Raw genomic sequence first — 19,211 nt, 5'->3', positions numbered from 1 at the left:
TGTCTATATTCTTTATGAAAATGCCACCGTACGACTACTGAGGGAATACTTAAATTGACTGAAGTATTTAATTCTGTAGACCGTTAATCTAGGGCGTCATACCGCATTAATCCTTATCACCCGATACCTCCACATGATACTTGCCATTGCTGGCTACAGTCTTGTTCTTGAAATTAATAGGGGCAAAGAAAAAAGGCAAAGCAAAAATCCACCCAAAGAACCAGCTTCACGGTAGGAAGAAGGGAATTGGAATACATGTTCATCGGAGTATCGCTCAATAGTGCAGAGATATAACGTTCATACAGCCATGTAGGGATAAGCAGAAAATGTGAAGGGGGAATCACAACGAAAGAAAACATCAGCGAAACGAAGAGACGCTAGCCTCTCACTGAAGCTGAAATCATTAAATAGGAATAGTATTGTGTAGACATGTCATGAAATCATGCCGCTTCATTATCATGTATATCGTTGACAAAGCGCTAAACACTTGCTGTTCGGCGCTTCTCGCTTGGTTTCTGGGTATATGCAATCAATAGACGGAAGCCTGTACCTCGTTGTTGGCACTCTCGGAGGATTTTCTTGTCGGCCCAAATGCTGCGGTCAACATCGCCGTTTGGAAGAACTGGGCTTTCGTAACAGCGTGTGTACCACCAGCGGCCGACTCGGGCGACGATTTTCCGGATCGACTCGTCGTTTGAGGGGGATGGGGAGGGGTCAGATAGGAGGTCTCCGAGCGATAAGACGGTATCATTGGATGAGGATTTCTCGTGTGCATTCGATAGAGCGCCTGTAGATGAGCCGGACGTAGCAGAGAGGGCCGTAGAGGACGTAACCGCGGCGGTTAATGTGGACGGGTTGGAAGAGGAAGTCGATGAGGAAGAGGCTGACGAGCGGACAATCATTCCGGCTACCGGAATCTGCACCATGCATCTGCGAAGGTTGTCGAAGCCGTGCCGCCCTAGCAGTTTCTGGATGTTGTCACTGGCGGGCTTGAGACTAATACTGGCGTCGGATAGGTACATTGTTTCCTTCAGTTTCCTCACGGCTCGGCGAGTGCGGACTCCCATATTCACCATATCATGGTCGAGGATGCTCATCTCAAGGTAGCCACCTGGTCGGAGGACACGTTTGCATTCTGAGATAATGTTGTTCTGCGCTGCTTCGGAGCACGCGGCTGGGAATCGCAAAACGGACACCGCGAAAAATCCTTTGGGGAAAGGGACAGGATTCTCAAGGCTAGAATGATGGATTGTATGGTGGTTTGACGGTGGCTGCCAGGCAGCTGGGTGTCTTGATGCAGTCGGAGTAGGCCCTTCATGGAGGCAATAGACGTCAGCTTTGGGGTACGTCAGGGCGCAGTAAAACGACCAGTCATCGTTTCCTAGGCCATCAACTACCAAAATTCTTTCCCGCTGTTCCTTGACGTGGCCATGCGCAGGGCTGAAAAGAACCCTCCCGAACGACAACCAGCGACTGGTCATCAGTGAACCCGATCGGATGTTTGTTTGCGCAGTTGGCCCCTCACGGTCGCGCTCGGCAATATCAAAGAGTATAGTATTTCGTTGGCGGCAATTCTCGAAGCTCGGAGAGGGGTCTAGACTCGGCGAGCTTAGTAGGCTTGATGGTGGTTGTTCGACTGTGATAATAGGTGTGGGTATCTGAGTACTAGATTTAATGTCCGATTGTACATTTGCCTCGTCATTACGGTAACGACCCATCAGGTCACCCACTGAAGGCTGTGAAGTCGGACTAAGCGACGCATGTAGGGCGTTGGCGATTTTAGATCTGCGGAGGCGAATAGACTGGACACTCGACCGGGGCGATGCAGGAGTCAGCGAAACCTTTGGCTGTTCCGGCGAACTTGGCACAGCAAGCTTGCTATTCAATCCGGCTTGGAGAGCACGGCTTGCCCTGGCCGCCAGCTCGAATTTTTCGTGAGCCTCCTGCCCTGGAGGAATTGTGGGACTGGGAACCTCCGGGAAAAGAACATGGTCAATAAACTCGTCATACTCGCCCCATATTTCATCCTCAGTGAGATCGCTCCCGGGTCCCGGTATCACAGCGGTTATCGCAGCTAGACTTTCAGATCCGCTTGAAGTTGAAAACACCGAATCCTTGCGAGGAGAAAACGCTAGGAACTCCTGTTTAGAGTACGGGCCTGAGAGGAAATCCAAGACACTCCCTTTCATAGGGTCTCCAAACGGTGCCGTCAGATCGAAACTAGGATTCTCTTGTTTGCGGTGATCGGGACGTGGGCCATGACTATATCCATCTGTCCTGGAGAAAGCGTGTGACTCGCCGTTGACCGTAGCCGTCAACGAAGGAGACTCGGTTACACTAAAGGGCCGGGAAAACGACTGCATTGCTGGTTTGTGCTGCCTGTCTCGTCTGGAAACAACTCGTGGAATTCGACCGACAGAAGCTAATCGACTTGGGCGGTCTTCGGGGGGCATCGCTTGCTTCTGCGCAATGGCAATTTTGGGTGCATTTGTGTTGAGCGCGGAATGCTGAATAACTGGAAACTCGCTATGCAACTTTGGCGGCGATGGAAGGAGAATAGATTCATGCTGTTTCCGAATTTTCAAACCTGCAGGTACTTCCACAGGTGGCACGGCCTCTTCTTCTTCCGTTGGTGGAGAATCCTCCAAATTGTGGAAGATTTCCTCTAAAGGATCAGAGTCGGTGTCAACCAATGCGTAATGGGCAACAGGACGGCGGGTTTCGATGGCAGCGACCTGCGCAGGCATTCGAGAGGCCTGCGGGGTGTTGTCAACTGCGTGACGGAGTCCAGGTTCCGGATCTTTCTGGAAGAATGGCCATTTGAGATTCAGTCCCCGCTTCGACGGCTTCTTCAAGTGAGTTGCGGAAGGAGCATGGCGTGCAAAATTCTTCGAATCATTGCTTGGAGGTTGAGCCTGAGAGGAAGATTTGATGTCCGGGCGAGATTTGGACTTCTCAGAAGCGGCCAAGGTTGGGACCTTGGTGCTGTTACCTGACGTTATTATTGTGGCCGGACTCGAAAGGTCTCTCCTGTGAGATTCCTTGAACGCACTTGTTCCCTTTGGGTTGGCCGCAGGCTCGTAGAAATATCCCGATGGAGCGACTGGGGCCTCGTGGCTCTGACCTGGGGCAGATTTGGTACTGAAAGCTCCTGTGCTTTGCTCACTTTGTGTCCTTGATAGAGTTGCGCCCTCTACACCACCACCGTTGATGTACACAGGCTCCAAGCGCTCGAGAAGAAAGTCGTCAAGATCCGTGTCAGCTCGGCTTCTAGCACTACCCTTGCTAGAAACGGACTTGGTTGTGCTTGTTGACCTTGCCCTCGAGTCAGGGGTACTACTAATACTGGTCTTTCGGCCACGCTGTGCGTATTTTCCGTAACCTTCATGGCCAGTTCCAGCAGTCGGGCCTTTTCGCGTAGGTCGAGTTTCATTTTGACGGGTATCCAGTTCAGGCTTCGATTTCCTTGGGAAGAGTCCGAACCTTCGAGATCTTGCCGGGCTAATGTTCCTAGGGGGCGCTTTCGGTGGCTCCTTGGTAAGGGTTCGCGGCGACTTCCGTGTCAACTCGGGGGACATGGGACTGCGTATCCGGGACGAAGCATGAGAATGTAGTGAGTCAACAGATGTAGCCGCAGATTGATTCGAAGCTAAACCATTGGTACTCTCCCTAGAAATGCGCCGCTTATGGCCCTTGATTGCTCCAGCGGGTATACTTGTTTTGACCACAGGAGATGACTCCACGTCTAACTGGCTAGTCCCCTCCCTGCTAGGCCTAACAGGAATTCGAACCATATGGTTTGAAGCGGTGGGAGCCCCAACAGTACCGGATGGATCAGCAAGGGGCCTGGTATCTACCTTATCGGATTTTGGGTGAATATCCGGGGTTGTTTTGACCTGCCTTGGGAGGGCAGATTTCTTTGACGGCCTTCTGGGCAAGAGGCTGGGAGTCGAGGGCTTCGCGATCTCAGATTTTCCGGCACTATCCTCGCGATTCTCACTGGCTAGCGATGTGGTCGATCCAGATGCTTGTACTAGATTGGGCGACTTGCCGGCTGCCGGGCTGCTCGGTAAGGACGGCTTCTGTGCTTGGGGTGAGAAGACTGGGAGTCTAGTCTGGGAAGGGCTCGGCTGCCTAAGACGGGGACCAACCTTCATTGGTTGAACAATACCTGGAGAGCACGAAGACAGTGAAGCAGGTGTGGATGTGGATGCCCTGCTCCATATACCTGGAGAGCTAGAGTAACGTGTCGACGGAGTGCTAGCGGAGGGAAAGATCGGAGTAAAAGGTGGGAGATTTTGTGTGTTGATAGTAGTTCGAAGACTAGCCAGTTCCTTTGGGCCATCGAGGGCCTGCTGCTCCCCCGAAATGATCGCGGGCTGGTCGTGCGGGGCCATTGGCGACGGAGTCTTCCTTGAAAATTCCGTTTGTGTCGAGGTGTGAGAAGAGTTAGGCCGGGAGTGATCTGCAGCTATGCTATTTGGAATGATCACATTCAAACCACCGGGCCTCATAGATTCCATCTGCAACTTGTTATTGGCGCTATGCTGGCCTATCGTTGGCGCTTTTCTCCTCAGCACATTCCTAGGCCGAGAGTGAACTGGTGGGCCGTTGTCAATCGGGGTCTGGGGTATGACTGAAGTATGCGTAGTTTGCGGCACATGCCGATCTATCGTGGCATCTTGCGGGAATGTCGACGGTGGTGGATGAGTGGGTGTTCGAGGGGGTATGTACGGGCGATGATCCGGGCTGGGGAAAGGATTCGACCGTGCCACGATTGGGCGACTCCCTTCCGCATCTGACATCGAGGCAGATCTCCTGCTTTTTATTGACGGCGAGACTAGTTTTGGAATCTGTGGCCTCGATGCCAACGGAGCACCCGGTCCGGAGGAGGTTTGTTGGGTGGCGATCATCGGCGTTGAGGCATTGCGACTTTGATATCCGAAGTTCTTTGATCGAGGTATTCGCCCTCCATCAGACCTGTACGACATGGTGTGACCTCGACTTCAATCACCAGCCCCAGTCCAGAGTGTAACAATAAGAACGTGGCGAGAGATAATATAATCTCGAACTCATTCCGTCTCCGGAGCTAGTGCATGCTGTTATGAGAACACTGGAGCAATCCTCACAATCAGCATAAGCTGAAGATAACGTGGCATGGGAAGACAATACACGCTGAGACCATGAAATGTGATCTTGGTGTTACGTCTCGCCGCGAGTGGTGGTGTGTCGAAGCGAAGAACAAGACGGGAGAGTGTGTTGGGGTGTTGTGGAAGGAGAAAGGGAAGCCAGCACCCTTTCTATGAAGCAGAAACGAGAATGACGTCGCAAAAAAATTGGCAGCTTAAGAAGGGAAAATATGGAGCAGAGCTCACTCAGAATACGAAGCAAAATGGTAAAAAATCCGTCAAGGCGGCAAGAAGATACACGCCCAAGCGAGATACTTTCGAAAGTATGCAGGCGCTCCGCCACAGGCAGGTCCGCTGTGGCTAAGATCGCAATGAGATCCCAGCTGGGGCTGCACGACCACGTCAGAGGCCGTTCCTGCTGTAGACAAGCGGCTAGGTTCGAAAAGGAAAGGGTACAAGTTATGCGCATTCACAGAGAAGAAAAGAACGAAAGCCGCAGTCGAGAAACGAGAGCATGAGAGAAATGGAACTCCAGCGCTCTTGACTCAGAATAGATCCAGGCCTTTTTCAACGAGAGAACGTGCCTTGCGCTAATTCTCACGCTGTTGGGACCACTGTGTCTCGCGGAGAAATCCGATCCTTATTCGCAGGTTAACGATCCCTCGAAAGACGATGGTGGGGGATCCTGGCGCGATGTGAGCGATCGACACGGGTCTCGGATTCGACGCTGATGTGACGGCGAAAATCATTGGCGCAAGAAATGGACGAGTTTTGCTTCGCGCTATCAACCGGCGCAAGAGATCTTGTCGAGGGGCAGAGGGTCATCATGCTCAGAATCGTCTCCGCTAGTCAGACGCAGTCGTGCGGTGCACGCGTGCGGAGGGCGATAGGATTGTGGATAATCGAAGAGAGCAATGCTCGACCCGCCTCGTAAGTCCATTCTTTTGCTTGCGACGACTGGTACGAACCCCGAGGGCGCAGCTTCACTGGGCCCGAAGCCTGTCGAACAGTGCTAACTGACAGGTCGAGCCAGGGACGGGTGGCGAGAGATAGTGGACGGACGGCCCAAGCACAGTGGCCATAGAGGAAAGAAGAACAAGATCACAATCCCCACCAGTCGACTCTCGGGAAGGGCAGTACTGCGAATCTGATGAGCAAAAGAGACTCTGCAGGAGTTTCGAGCTCTCTTTGGTCGGTGTTCCTGGAGAAAGATGGTTTGATTCGACGACAACCCAGTGGTTTCTCAAGGCACAGTCAGCAGCAGGTCAGGTGGTGGTCACTGACCGTGGCCGATCACCACCGGAGAGGCCGAAGACGATGGTTGACTCGTATCTCACTCACTCTTCCCAGAGGCTCCTCGCACTTGGGACTGACGGCTCAGAAGGCATAAGCGAGATCGTCTTACATTATTATTATTATTATTTTTTTTTTTTTTGCAGTTGATTCGCCTCGGGAACTAAAAAAAGAAATCCGCATTTCCTCAACTACTCGGCTCTGGAATGCTGCACCCAAGACAAGGCGCACTCCAAGGCGTTGAAGAACCAACTCAGTCAGCGAAGGAACACTCTTCCTCAAGGGTGTCAAATTTCGCGAGGTCTTTCATGCTCACAAGAAAATTTCTTTTGCCCTTAGAAATTACCCCTGGCAAGAAAACAAACCAGTGCACTTGGAAGGTTCGCCCCAAACCCCTCGTTACACAGCCAGCACAAAGATAGCGCTACATTGAGACCAGATTGGACAAGGGCGGAAGTTCTGTCACAGATCATGTTGAGAGTTGGAACACCTTCGCAGCCAGTGGTACGGTTGGAAGGGGGGCCTTGTCTTCAAAGCTGAGACCACCGGCCGAAGTTATCTTGGAACGGGCCGTGAACCAGAAAAAGTCACTCTTTGGTTCTGAACGGCTGGCAGTTGAGTCTGAGGCCAATTCTGATCGTTCTGTGGTCGCAACCCAAGAGCTGGAGTCGCTGAGCCGTGGGTCCTGATCCGCCGCTAAACTAGTCCCTGAGCCTTTGGATCGTTCATCGTTGACGGGGACTGGTTGACCCAAAGGATCTGAACAGACGCGGAGCGATGGGGTCCTCTCCAGCCCAGTTTTAGTCTGATGGACAAAATGCGACTCAGGAAAAGGATTCGTCAAGAGAACACACAGGCCATCTTGATACTGGAGAACTCGGGTGGAGATGGCGGTAAATCAAACCGTTCGACAGGGAAGTGGGCAGGGTTAATATCAGCCACCAAAGCCAATGAGTCGCCTTCCTCCCAATCGGAGATTTAGACCAGCCCGCGAAACGTTCGTCAAAGTTCTGAGTTTCTTTCTCTCCTCGAACTCGTCCAGTCGAAAAGTATGCAAAGAATCTTGATTATGTCGCGACCTCGGGACTCGCGAGTAAACCTGCAGCCAAGCGCAGATCGGATTTGCTGCAGGAACCACCGCCAAAGCTGCTGTGCCGCTGTTCAGCTGAGCCTGTCGCTGTCGTGGCCAGCCCCGTGACTCACAGACACGGGACAACAACGAGTGGAAGATGAGAATTCACCCAACACTTTCTCGAGAACGTGTGAGCTGAGTAGGCATGATAACTTGTCGCTCTCCCGAATCACAGGCTTCCATGAGGGATCCGATCGGCATGTGGTCTGTATCGAGGATGGCAACGTCCAACTTTGGAGGCCAGCACGGCTCCTATCGCTCGAGTCCCACAATCGCTTGTGCAACAATCCTGTTCTTCATCCATTATTCCTTCCACCTCCTCATTGATCCTCCTACGATCCCTCGGAGATCGCCTATCAGTTTACGACCACTGTAATATATTCATGACTGCTTACTCCCAGATAGCAAACGTCACATCGACCAAGTAGAAATGTACCTTTGGATTTCGTCTCGTAACGCCGAATGAAATTGACAAAATAGCAGTAAGGAGTAAGACATCGACTTAGAAGAATTATCCGAAAGAAATGTGTTGATCGAGGAATGAAATCACGCGGCGAAGCGCTTCTTCCGGGCCTCCATGGCCGCTTTTTCTTTCTCGCTCCAACCATTTGCTACACCATTTGCACTACGCTTTTGGCCTTGAACCTGATTCTGTCCTTGATTTCGGTTTTCTCCCCGTCCGCGATGGCGCTGATTGTTTCTCCCGTTGAAGTTCCGCCTCTTTCCTCCTCGCGATGCTTGGTCATTCTCGCCGCGGCCTCGCTTGCGCGACCTCTCCGGTAGCGCCTGGTCAAGTCGACTAATCGCGGTGGCATTGGGGGTTTCGTTGTCGGCTCCGAAACGTTTAGCCCGCTGAAGCTTCCTTTCCGCCTCGTCAATGGCAGCTTTGCTCTCTTCAGTGATGCCGAACTTTTCCGCCCGAGCCTTGCGCTTCTTCAGTTCCTCCTCGAGATCCGTCACAGACAAGCCGATCGAGTAATTGGGTGCCGGCTTCTCCTCTGGTTGGGGTTCCGGCTCCGTTGTTCCTGTGACGGTTCCCTCCGATCCTTCCTGACTTGCATTGGCACCCTGACCCTCCTCTGCCTTCGTGTCTTCGACCTTGGAAGCGTTGTCCTCAACAGGCGCCGCAGCCACTGTAGGCTTCGCCGGAGCGGAGCCAGCAGCGGGGACCTCATCATCCTCCCAGTCGATCACATCGTCCGTGATGGCCGGTGCAGCAGCTTTCTTGGTATCATCCTCCTGCAAACGCGCAACCATATCTGCCTTCTTGCCGGTATGAGGCAGACCTCGGGACTTGAGGATCTCCACTAGCTCAGCGTTCGTCTTCTTAGCGTAGTCGGAAGCCATAGTGATTGTTCAAGGCGTTCAATCAGGGACGGATCTAAGGTTGTTGGCGACAGTGTTTTCTCAAAGGGGGCGGGAGAATAAGATGGTTGGAGGTAGCGCGAGGTCGGAAGGTACGTATAACCGTTTTAGACGCAGTTGCGCATGATGCGATGAGTGAGTCTTGCAGTGTTGTGTTGGTGAAGGAAACCGTGACAAAGACTCCGACGTCAAACCGCCGACTCGGACGCGTTGACGCGATGCGGTGGCCCTGCTTTGCCCTCTCGGAAAATAAGTCACGTGTATCACGTGATTATGTTTTCACCGTCATGATGAAAAGAACCTTGGAAAGGCCTCCAGCTCCCTTCCTCGTTTGTACGAAGCGTTCATCGCTTCCATCAATACCTACACAAGATTCTGTCTCCTCAATCTACTGGAATCAAAGGATTGAAAGTTCCTCCCTGAGCGAATATTCGGAAACCCCGAGTCATCACCATCGCGCCTATTCCCCGCTCCTGATTCAATGGAGCCACGTCGGCCACCCCAAGAACCCTTCAGGCGTTCCAGGTCCTCGGAACAAGCGAAAGCAAGTTAAGCGCCTCGGACAATAACGACAACGACGATCTGAGCTTATCGGAGCTTCCGAGAGGGGAGAGAACGCAGGTCCAGCAGCGCGAGCTGAGAGACGGGAAGCGTCGCTGATGTGGCAGTCATTCTGTGGTTGAGGCGAGCCACGCGAGGCTGGGACGACGTCATTGGACAGGCACTGCCACAGGTCAGGTGGCCAGCAAGGCTGACGAGCTGTCATGTGACTGTCGCTGGAAGCGGTGGGCTGACTGGTTAGGCCTAGCGTTGACTTCGAGAAGGGGAGTAAACCGCGACAGCCTTGAACTGAGGAAATTGACGATTGCCCGATGGACGGGGCTGAAAGTTCTTGGTTCGAGATGTCCGCACATGACTCCTTTCCTGATGCCATCTTTCACTTCGAGGTGTTCAGCTCGACTTGCAGGCGCTTTCCGCTGCGTTGCGCCTGCCCCGCGCCCTCTTCGTGCAGGAAATCATGAGCAACAGTGCGAGGAACAAGTGCCGAGTGAGAAGCGCTTTACTCGTCAGCTACCTTTCTCTCAATTATGGATCAGGTACGCTTGACCTGTTCCAGCGACTGGACGTTCTCAAGTTCTGAAGATCCACATCCGATCATACCGCAGGTAGAAGAGGAAGAGGTGCCTCATTACCACCATGATAACCGCTCAGCGTACCAATTCAGCAGGCCAGCTGAACTCGCCTTGGTGACTAACAAGAGCAACAGGGTAATCATCATTGACCCCGAAACACTTCAACGGTTCCAGGGTATTCTCGCATTTCGGCCGTTCAGACACCCAACACCGCATTGATGATCTGCACCCAGGCCCGTACGCGAACACAAATTCGGTGGGATGGGAATCTACCAGCTCTAGGCAGCCTACGCTATCCTTCCCTGCTCAGTGTAAACAGTTCCTACAAATCTATTCAATCATCCGGGTTGAGGGGTATTGCCTTAAATGTCGCACCGAAGGGTCCGATAACCAAGCTTGACTGATCCTGTTTCTCTGTTGCACCCCGGAAGACTGTTCTTTATATCGTCGTAATCATAACCAGTTGCTGGGAAGTAAGTGAAAATCTTGTTCATCACTGCAGAAAAATCTCATGCAAATGTTGCTCATCAATCGAAACACCTTCCAGTAACCCAGGCTCGAAAAGCTGTAACAAAGAAGGTTTGAGATAGAAGTTCAACTCCCTCTGTCATACCATCGATTAATTCCTCCGAGGATCTCCAATGTCAACTTAATCTATAACTAACTCCCCAAAGCTTCTCTCCGATATAGAGCCAGCAGCGAACTGGACGATCTCCTGCTCAGTAGCCTCATCCCTCTCTATATAAAGGAGTTGATATGACCTATACGTAGGTAGTTCTTCGCGCTGCAAAAAAAATACGTACCTCCGAGGCTCGAGGCCTTATTCGCTGTCTCTCCTCTGCCTCGCATCTCTTCCCCTCTCCTTTGCTTCGTAGATTCCTGATATCCCTCACCCCTGCCGAAAGGGAGGAGAGGAAGAAGGAAAATGGCCGTACCACAAGGCAGAGCCGGGCTCAGTAACGAAAAAAAAACGTAAGTTTATTTGAACGCAGGCGAAACAGGGCGGGGAAGCGGATCCAACCACTGAGTGTGAAGAGGGGCTTTAGGCAGTCGTTGAAGGCCAAAGACAAGTCGTCCGGGGCGTATCATAGGCTGGCAGTGGGCTGGTTGACTTCAGATCAACAGATATCGAGGAACTCATGTCGAAAGGGACATCACGGATATCGGCACAAAGATCCATACGAAGACAACGGGGCCCAAAACTACACGATAACGCCTGAAAAATGTGTTACGGTGCAACATTTTGGACGTACTGTATATCCGCCTGTCTTCCATGCAAGACTGAAGCTCGACTGTGTCCAGGTACGGACGCAAGAGGATCGCAAGCAAAGTTCTATCCCCCGCGACGACTGGCACCCGGCCCAGATCCTCTTCGTACTAGGTTGTCTTCTTGCTAGCTTGTTTACTTGCTTTATGATTCATGTGAATCCGTCATTGCCTGTCCTGGCGGCGTAGAGCAGTATGCCCAAGACTATTTCGTTGCGTGCATGTAGAGCCGAGTCCTTTATTGATTTCCTGACAGGCATGCACAAGCCATCAAGCTGGGCCCTGTCTATCTTGATGTGGCAAAAGGGGCGAATGCCTCATCTGTTCACCTCCAGAAAGCGTTCCTTCCTCATACAGAGACCTAGCTCCCACGATTATGGCATTCCCAGGAGAATTTAGAAACAGGCAAAGCAAATTGTAAGAGAGATAAAGCAACAGGTGCTCAACCTATTGTGTGATTGCGACTGAAAAGGGACTATACCACCCGACTCAACTGAACGTACCTCACCCGGGTGAAGATTATACACCCACTCTGCATGCAATATATATTCAAGCAAACGATATACAAAGCAAACGAGACAAAGCCACCCAAAGCAGCCTATGTTCGAAATCACCCGTAAAGCCAATACTCGGCCGAGTAATCCACCGTAAACACCTCCGACATACCCTCGCACGTAGCAGGCGGGTCGCCTCCAGCCGTGTGGACACGATACACCTCCTAGTAACCATGAGTCACTCTCTCACCCCAGGCTCAAATCTGATTCGGAAGTGCGATAGATGGACTTACACGAATACCTCCTTCAACCCCCTTGAGTTTCAACCACGCCGCATCCCCCGTAATCCCGTACCCAGGCTTCGCCGGCGCATCCGCCTCGCTATCCTTCTTTGCAGCAATCCAGTCATCAGGACTAAACCCCCTCAGATCAAAAAACGGCACTCCCTCATTCGTGAAGTAGTGTTTCCCAATGGCGAGATTTTGGCCCGTGAAGCGATTTACAAGGGTGGCTAAGAAGTCCGTGCTGCCGAGGGGGATGGGTTTTAGCATGTCGGGGACGGCGTGCAAGAGGGATTGGTCGCTAGAGTGGAATTCGTCGGTGTTAGCGCCAGCGTCGAGAGCGGCGAGGCATGAGATGTCGAAAAGCGTGGCTGTTGCGCCAGCCGCTTCGGGTGCTGAGGTGTTTGCGTTTGTTGCACAGGTGTAATTCTGCGTACCCCGGCCAAGAGTTATGAATTTGAGTGACAGGCCTTCGGAGGGTGTTGGGAGCGTGGATTGAGGAAGACTTGTTGTGTCGCTGAGAGCGCAGTGGGTAAGTCGAAGGCTTTGAAGGAGATTTGTGAGGATTGACGTGTAGAAGGAGCCAGGCGAGGAGGGGAAATGGTTCCTTGCGTCCGCGGTAGAGGTGATAGACAGGAGAGAGATGAGGATTGGAAGGAGGGGCATTGTCCAGATCATGGTGACCGTGAAATATCTGAGGCGTTTTGTGGTTGTCTGCGCAGAAGTGTTGATGTAAATGTTTCCTGAGGTCTCGAACTTCACCAGGATGGCCAACAACTCTTATATAGAAAGTTAGGCCGAGAAGTGCAATGTTGCCATGAGCCAGGCCCATGTTAAGGATGAGGAACCCAGCATCCACCCAACATCTCCTCGTGCTCCTGCAACTGCACCGTAATATCGGCGGCGCTTATCCCAAACCCTGTTGGTTTGATGTTGGTTGCACAGAGAGACATCAAGCACGACAGTGCTGCAGTCTACCATCGAAGGGGCCTTTCCTCATGTCGTTTGATGGCGCTGAGAGTAATCGAGGAGAAAGATGTTCCCACGCCATTCCTTTCGTTGGTGTCCAGCGACAAAGAACCTATTTCGGGAGCGAGGCAGACACCAAGGTAGATCTAGCCGCCGGGTTCGCGCCAACGGAACCAACAACGGGGAATTCTCCAACACGACTTGAACTAGACTGCGCCTTGCCACGTTGAAAGATTGCCGTTAATAGCTTCCCCTCGCCCTTCTTTCGTTCTTTCATTTGTCATTTTTAGAGGACGGAGACCAGTTGCTGTGAAAATGAATGGCCACGAAACACCTCAAGCGGTCACAAAGCCACTAGATGAGAGCGTCCCCTTCCCACCAATCTTCAATCGCCCGGCCATAGCTTTCTGGCTCCAAAAACATATGGCCCGTGATTCCTTCTAGCGTTGGGTCCGAAATTATCCCAAATGGGTCCAAATCTATTGAGGGCACAGCTGCCGCCGGCGCTTCCGCTTCCACAGCGGGCGGAGTTGTCACGGTTTCTGGTGGATGTGTATAGATTTCTTTGGCGACCGTTTTGTGCCCCGTGATGCCTGCGGATCCCACCAAGGGGAAGTTTGGATCCGGAGACATGTGAGCCGTCGCTCGTCCAGTAGAGTCGGATAGCGTGGCTCCCAAGAATTGACTCGGTAGCGGAGAGCGGCTCGCACGGTCGTACACCAGCAGCTCCCAGAGGAGTTGAGCGTTGGTAGTCCAAGCTTGCCGAGAGTGAGTGGCTTGGGGGTCTCCAGCGGAGACGTTTTCCCGTAGTCGAGTGAGTCGGTCAATCTAAAATAAGGATTGTTAGCCCAGTCTGCCTTTCCATAGGGCGCTAAGCGGGCAATCAATAATAGTGATGGGGAATGTACCATGTTTTGGACATGTGGCCATCGCTGCGCCAACGGGTGTAGAAATCGGACACATTTGGTGAAGCCCCTTCGCGCCTTCTCGCGGAAATTAGCGTCGTCAACGAAACTATGTTGGAGATGGATCGTGGCAACGATGAGAACACAGTGCGCGAGCGTTGGGTCGCAGACCTCAAAACCTTTGTGCTCGATCAAGTCGATCAGGTGGAGGATCCATGCGGCGTTGTTGGTAATAGTTTCGAATGACTGCCGAATGAAGGACTGCGGCATGGTGTGTCGAAAACTGCGCAGCCGCCGTGATAATAGAAACGGGTGGTTCAGGAGGCACGGAATAGCCAGGTAAAGGAACTGCGTAAACAGCCACGGGCCCCAGAACTCACGCCGCTGGTTGAGCTCACGCAGGTGGTGCTCGTGGAATTTGTTGGCATCGTACCGGAATTTGAGAGGCACGCGGCTATCAAATTCCATGTGCCGATACGTAGCGATGGAATAGTCAGACCGCGGGGACCACGGCGCCGGTGCATCTGGCTCAACCCGGCTCGCTGCATAGGCCATAGCCATAGACCAGACTTCGCCAGCCTGGACCGCATAAGAGATGAGATCAAGCTCCTCCCTGGAAGAGCTTGTCGGTCCACATTCGGGCATCGAGGTCAAATCATAGGTAGGTGAGAATCCCGAGCCAGTATCGAAGACCGTTCGGACCCCCGAGATAAGCCGAGCAGTTTGCAGCCCGTCCCCTTGAAGGCTTTGAAGGAGATAGATGCTCCAAAGACATCTCCGCCTCTCGTCTGGGTCGGCATGTAATGCACCCAGAACCTCGCCAGTTGTATTGACGCTCTGGGCCAGGTATGTGGCCATATTGATGTGCATCCCAGCTTGGACAGTATCACCAGCTTCGACACGTCAATACAAACAAAAGCTCAGAAAAGAGGGTTGGGGTTTGGTACCCGTGAAATCAAACAAAGCCAGGAGACAAAGTGTTTGGAGAGTCGAGAGCTCCACAGGCCCATGGCTCACGCGCTCCATCAGAAGGGTCCGCGACCTCCGAGCGCAGTCCCGGATGTAAGGAAGAAGGTCGCTGCCATCCGGACTGCGTCCAAACCGAAGACTGATGGCGTGGATCGCCAGGATCAGCTCTGGGTCGCGGTCTTCGAGGGACTCCACAAAGCCATCTGCGTGAAAGAGTGGGAGAGGCTGATAGTTACAGCAGGTGAGAAAGAGATGAGCGACTGTTGACAGGTCATTCTGCTGCAGGTTCGTCTGCACGAGGGCCGGACGTGCGACCTCAGGGGTCGATTGCGGTCTTGTTCCCAGTTAATTATGATCCGATCAGAGCCGGTGACCTATCAATTCGGGAGTTTCGACCTACCTGAGGCTCCGAGTCAACTCCTCCAGTTTGTCTTCGACACTTGAGAGCCGTTTCGCCTAGGAAGGAGGAGCCATTAGCGCAAGCTCATCTCGAAAGTGAGGAAGGCATACAATATCCGCTGCGGGCAGTTCACTCTCCCCCTGGGCGTACACGCACTGCTGGCCCAGCCGTTCACAGAAGGAGCACACAGGTTTCTCTCCAGGGCAGCGGGACTTTTTCCGCCTGTGTTTATCAGCCACATGATCGACACACCGGGATTCGTTATGGCGCCACCAACCGACATGGCTCACAGGCTTGTCGAACACGCTTAAGAGGACGTCGATTGTCTGCCATAACAGCTCAGATTGAGCGAGTAAAGCATTGGGTGCTATGATGGTGGTCCCATCGTGTTGGCGTTGGGAGCGGATGACGAAAAGGAAGAACGCAGGAGAAGATGTGGTGTTTTCTGCGGGGCCAAACAACAAGGCGGGAGAGAAGTCATCCAGATCCAACATCCGCAACGCAATCACCATTCTCCATCCCCTCGTTCTCCCCCTGGATGTTCCAACACCGAAGGTCCATCGTTGTGTCCCGCTGTCTTGCTGAGACTTCACGCAGGGATCACTAGATGTCTGAATTCGCTAGCTTTGCACACAGAAAACGGTGTTGGAGCTCCCCGGCTGACCAGGGCAGCAGAAAGATACAGGAACATCAGTCAATCTCAAGGCAAATATGTATTTCTGGGCATCTATATACAAGTCAGACCGACTGAGTAAGCGCTGTGCACTGCAGCACACGCAAAGCCAGATCGTATCCATATTATTATGCCTATTGCAGAGATCTAGATTAGACAATATCGTAATAGTAGTGACAGTAGGTGACACAAGTAGTGTCCATATCCCAACAATACTCCAGCGGGCGACAAGGCACGCTGTGTAGCCAGCTTTTGTTCCCTGGTCGCGGGTGCACCACCATTAACTGATTTCGAGTGCCCATCAGAAAGTCGTGGCGATCCAGAGCCAGGTTCCGCATGAAATGGCAAAATACCGTTGTTGAAGAAAGAGAATATTCGCAGATAATTGCCCGCTGCGACGAGAGCTCGGTCACCCGAGCGAACGAAACGAAAACCAAGTCACGAAAACACAAGAACAAAAGTCAACCGTGACTGACGCAACCCATTGGTATCAGGATAGGCGAAAAATGAGTAGAAATCCGAAGCCCCACAATCGAAGAGAACCAAACACCCTGGTCTAGCGAGAGAAACGAAACGAAACGGGACCTCCGTCGGGAAAAGCCGATACCTCTATGGTCATAACTTTGGTAGAATCGAAAACCGTCATTGATGAGTATCCGTCCGGGTCCCTGGACATTGTCGTGCCCAGTCACGAGAAACAAGTCGAGAGCGTAGATATTGAGAAAGTAATGGGGTATCAATCTTCTGCCAACGTGGCGGAGACGGGAAGGAGAAGAAGCGGAAGCAAGATTTAAGCTGTTGTACAAACGGATTGGATCCAATCAGGAAGAAAACATGGTGCCACTGTGCGATGTGTGGAGAATTCGAAAGCCGAATCACACACGCTCTCACTCCAGGAGAACGGCCAGGAAGTAAGCACCATAGATAGAATTAGACGATGTGAAGAAATTACTCTTCGTCCTCGCCCGAGCCTCCATCTTTTCCGCCCTTGTGGACCTTCTTGTGCCGGCGCAGGTTCGAAACGACAGAAAAGTGTCGACCACAGCCTTCAACGTCACAAGCGAATGCTGTATTCCAAGATGTTAGTATCACAGGACGGCAAGCGCGGCGGGTATGCCTGAGAACTTACGCTTCTCGCCAGTGTGACTGTACATATGGGTTTGTAGAGACGAAGGTCGGGTAAACCGCTTGTCACACACCTTGCACTTGTGCTTCTTCTGAGTGTTGGATGGCATCTTGGAGCTGAACTGGCTCATCATCGACTGTGGACCCGGGGGAGCACTTCCAGTCAACAGGTTCGATGGGCGTGGGAGCGTCCTTGACAGATGGCCATTTTCGAAAGATTCTGAGGTTGTGGAGCTGTAGTCGGTAACAGAAGACTCTACAGACGCTACAGAGGCGCTATAGTATGGATACGAGCCGGCGGATGAGATCGAAGAACCATTGGAGTGTGCCAGAGGAAATCCATAGGAGTCCCCCGAACCTCGTGGACGCGGCCCATAGACGTTCCGAGGAGTCAAGTCCTGACTGAGCGCCACCATTCCGCGACTGGCGTCAAGCGCATCGCCGAATGTCGGGGCGGATGTGGGTTGCGATGGAGGAACGCGGGAAGCGTCACTGTAACAATCCGAGCGATTAGCCTGAAATCTTTCATCTGTGTGACTGAGCGCGAAAAGGTATTCTTACGCATGCGATATCCTGCGACTGTCTTGATGAACAGGAGAGGCGTAATTGATAGGTGCATAACTCGCGGGGCCGAAGCTACTCATCGACGGAGCAGTGGTATAGGAAGGAGTCTGTTCGAACGAGGTACGAGGAATATCATGAGTAAGCCCCATCATGTCAGGAGCTGGATATGTCGTAGAAGTGCCAGCGGTGGAGTAGTTGCTTCCTGCCACCATCGAGGGTGCGGAAACCGACATTGAGTAAGGCAGAGAGATGTGAGATGGCCGGCTGCCTTCGTCCTGTTTCATGCCCACAGAAGTCGCATATACCGGGGGAGTTGAGTGACTCGATGTGGTGTGAGCAGCAGCCCAGGGGTCCGTGAAGTGCGGTGGTTGACTGTGATGCGGGACGCTATGCTGGTACACACTGTCAAACCCCATCCCGCCGTACTGGCGGTTCTGGTTTTCCATGACCATCGTCATTGAGAGAGCAGTCGTCGTCGGAGATCGGGTCGTTCCAGGTTGATGATCACAGCTCCTCCGGTTGGAGCGGAAATCAAGGGATAGAACAATCGGTTGTCGCGCAAGTACAACCGAGAGATTTGCAAGGTAGGAGACGAGATAATGGGAGATCAAGACAACAAGGGACGAGGGATGATCGAGACGTGGGATCACAGTGAACCGAATCTGGAGTGAAGATCCGCGCAGATGGTGGTGAGGATGCGCGCAGGTGCAGGAGGAGTAAGACAAGCGACAATCAGTTCACAGAGTTGAGAACGAGAGCTTGGAAGTGAGGAACCCGACGGCCAGGGAGAAAATGAAGGGCAGTCCGGGGAAGGGCGATCGACGAAGCTTATGAACAAATACAGGATCTCAGCATGAGGGCGATGGGCCGCAGGGACGAAGGAAAGCCATGGCATTGTGATGGGCCAGTGCCACTGACGACGTCCCGTCGGGGGACGGTTGCAGATCGTTACTTTGGGCTGCTTAGGCTTCGAAACGGCGCCAGTGTTAAAACGAGAAAAATAAATAATTATTCGAAAAAAGGATACGAATTTTCGAAAATGCAGTGCTAGCGTGTGGAAAAAGGGGAGGCCAGTGGGAAATCTCCAAATGAGAACCAGTTCCTCGGGTGACCCTCACACCCATCAACTTGTTCTTTTTCCCTTTTTAAACAATATTATTTAATTATTCTGCCCTTTTTCTTCACTCCCACACCAAGAATTAGCACTAAGATTTAGTGAGGATCAATCTTCATGGCTGCCAATTTGCGTTTTTCGATCTCCGACAGCCCTCTCAGCTGCCAGGGATGGCCAGAAGAGAGAAACAATCATTGCTTTGCCAGGATGACTCTAAAAAGGTGCTCACAGTGCAAGTATCCTCGACATCAAGGAGAAAGGGGACCGGGAAAAATAATTATGCTGTTGAAAACAAAGAACAGGGATGTTGAAAATCTTTTTAAAAAAAATAAATAAATAAAATCTCTTGAAAAATCAGCCCAAGCAGGGGGGATTTCCATCTCAAGCTCCGGGATCGGA

General features: G+C 52.3%; 6 protein-coding genes across 6 annotated transcripts; all 6 read right to left on the bottom strand.

Moving 5' to 3' along the window:
- Window positions 1-49: 49 nt before the first annotated feature.
- BJX67DRAFT_244007 (uncharacterized protein) lies at window positions 50-5,097 on the bottom strand. The gene has a single exon (XM_071026144.1). The coding sequence runs from the start codon at window positions 4,989-4,991 to the stop codon at window positions 480-482; it is 4,512 nt and encodes a 1,503-aa protein (XP_070889609.1). The 5' UTR covers window positions 4,992-5,097; the 3' UTR covers window positions 50-479.
- Window positions 5,090-5,689, bottom strand: BJX67DRAFT_244107 (uncharacterized protein). The gene is made up of 2 exons (XM_071026146.1): window positions 5,173-5,689; window positions 5,090-5,113 (listed from the first exon to the last, which is right to left on the bottom strand). The coding sequence occupies exon 1, from the start codon at window positions 5,596-5,598 to the stop codon at window positions 5,203-5,205; it is 396 nt and encodes a 131-aa protein (XP_070889608.1). The 5' UTR covers window positions 5,599-5,689; the 3' UTR covers window positions 5,090-5,113; window positions 5,173-5,202.
- Window positions 5,690-8,015: 2,326 nt separating this feature from the next.
- On the bottom strand, window positions 8,016-9,149 carry BJX67DRAFT_244013 (SAP domain-containing protein). The gene has a single exon (XM_071026145.1). It carries the CDS (start codon window positions 8,899-8,901, stop codon window positions 8,101-8,103), a length of 801 nt encoding a protein of 266 aa, XP_070889607.1. The 5' UTR covers window positions 8,902-9,149; the 3' UTR covers window positions 8,016-8,100.
- Window positions 9,150-11,833: 2,684 nt separating this feature from the next.
- Window positions 11,834-13,093, bottom strand: BJX67DRAFT_243944 (DUF3455 domain-containing protein). Its single transcript, XM_071026142.1, has 2 exons — window positions 12,106-13,093; window positions 11,834-12,036 (listed from the first exon to the last, which is right to left on the bottom strand). The coding sequence occupies exons 1-2, from the start codon at window positions 12,769-12,771 to the stop codon at window positions 11,929-11,931; spliced, it is 774 nt and encodes a 257-aa protein (XP_070889606.1). The 5' UTR covers window positions 12,772-13,093; the 3' UTR covers window positions 11,834-11,928.
- A 323-nt stretch (window positions 13,094-13,416) lies between these two features.
- Window positions 13,417-15,947, bottom strand: BJX67DRAFT_390471 (putative C6 transcription factor; the record flags this gene model as incomplete). Its single annotated transcript, XM_071034640.1, has 6 exons — window positions 15,614-15,947; window positions 15,447-15,558; window positions 15,337-15,392; window positions 14,915-15,270; window positions 13,971-14,860; window positions 13,417-13,890 (listed from the first exon to the last, which is right to left on the bottom strand). The coding sequence occupies exons 1-6, from the start codon at window positions 15,667-15,669 to the stop codon at window positions 13,417-13,419; spliced, it is 1,944 nt and encodes a 647-aa protein (XP_070889605.1). The 5' UTR covers window positions 15,670-15,947.
- A 658-nt stretch (window positions 15,948-16,605) lies between these two features.
- Window positions 16,606-18,250, bottom strand: BJX67DRAFT_243948 (C2H2-type zinc finger protein). The gene is made up of 3 exons (XM_071026143.1): window positions 17,696-18,250; window positions 17,139-17,626; window positions 16,606-17,076 (listed from the first exon to the last, which is right to left on the bottom strand). The coding sequence occupies exons 1-3, from the start codon at window positions 18,154-18,156 to the stop codon at window positions 16,958-16,960; spliced, it is 1,068 nt and encodes a 355-aa protein (XP_070889604.1). The 5' UTR covers window positions 18,157-18,250; the 3' UTR covers window positions 16,606-16,957.
- Between the last annotated feature and the right edge of the window lie 961 nt (window positions 18,251-19,211).

The sequence above is a fragment of the Aspergillus lucknowensis genome, assembly GCF_044049455.1.
Source record: "Aspergillus lucknowensis strain CBS 449.75 chromosome Unknown BJX67scaffold_5, whole genome shotgun sequence".
Taxonomy (NCBI): domain Eukaryota; kingdom Fungi; phylum Ascomycota; class Eurotiomycetes; order Eurotiales; family Aspergillaceae; genus Aspergillus; species Aspergillus lucknowensis.
Note: the sequence above shows the minus strand (reverse complement) of the source record. Positions and strands in the feature narration are given on the sequence as shown.

What these genes read in the sequence shown, in the direction of transcription:
- BJX67DRAFT_244007 (XM_071026144.1), bottom strand. Translation starts at nt 4,991, where the DNA reads ATGTCGTACAGGTCTGATGGAGGGCGAATACCTCGATCAAAGAACTTC.
- BJX67DRAFT_244107 (XM_071026146.1), bottom strand. Translation starts at nt 5,598, where the DNA reads ATGCGCATAACTTGTACCCTTTCCTTTTCGAACCTAGCCGCTTGTCTA.
- BJX67DRAFT_244013 (XM_071026145.1), bottom strand. Translation starts at nt 8,901, where the DNA reads ATGGCTTCCGACTACGCTAAGAAGACGAACGCTGAGCTAGTGGAGATC.
- BJX67DRAFT_243944 (XM_071026142.1), bottom strand. Translation starts at nt 12,771, where the DNA reads ATGATCTGGACAATGCCCCTCCTTCCAATCCTCATCTCTCTCCTGTCT. An exon ending in GGGTTGAAGGAGGTATTCGT is followed by an intron (nt 12,037 to 12,105) that starts GTAAGTCCATCT and finishes CATGGTTACTAG; the next exon opens with GAGGTGTATCGTGTCCACAC.
- BJX67DRAFT_243948 (XM_071026143.1), bottom strand. Translation starts at nt 18,156, where the DNA reads ATGACGATGGTCATGGAAAACCAGAACCGCCAGTACGGCGGGATGGGG. An exon ending in AGTCGCAGGATATCGCATGC is followed by an intron (nt 17,627 to 17,695) that starts GTAAGAATACCT and finishes GGATTGTTACAG; the next exon opens with TGACGCTTCCCGCGTTCCTC. An exon ending in CAGTCACACTGGCGAGAAGC is followed by an intron (nt 17,077 to 17,138) that starts GTAAGTTCTCAG and finishes CTTGGAATACAG; the next exon opens with CATTCGCTTGTGACGTTGAA.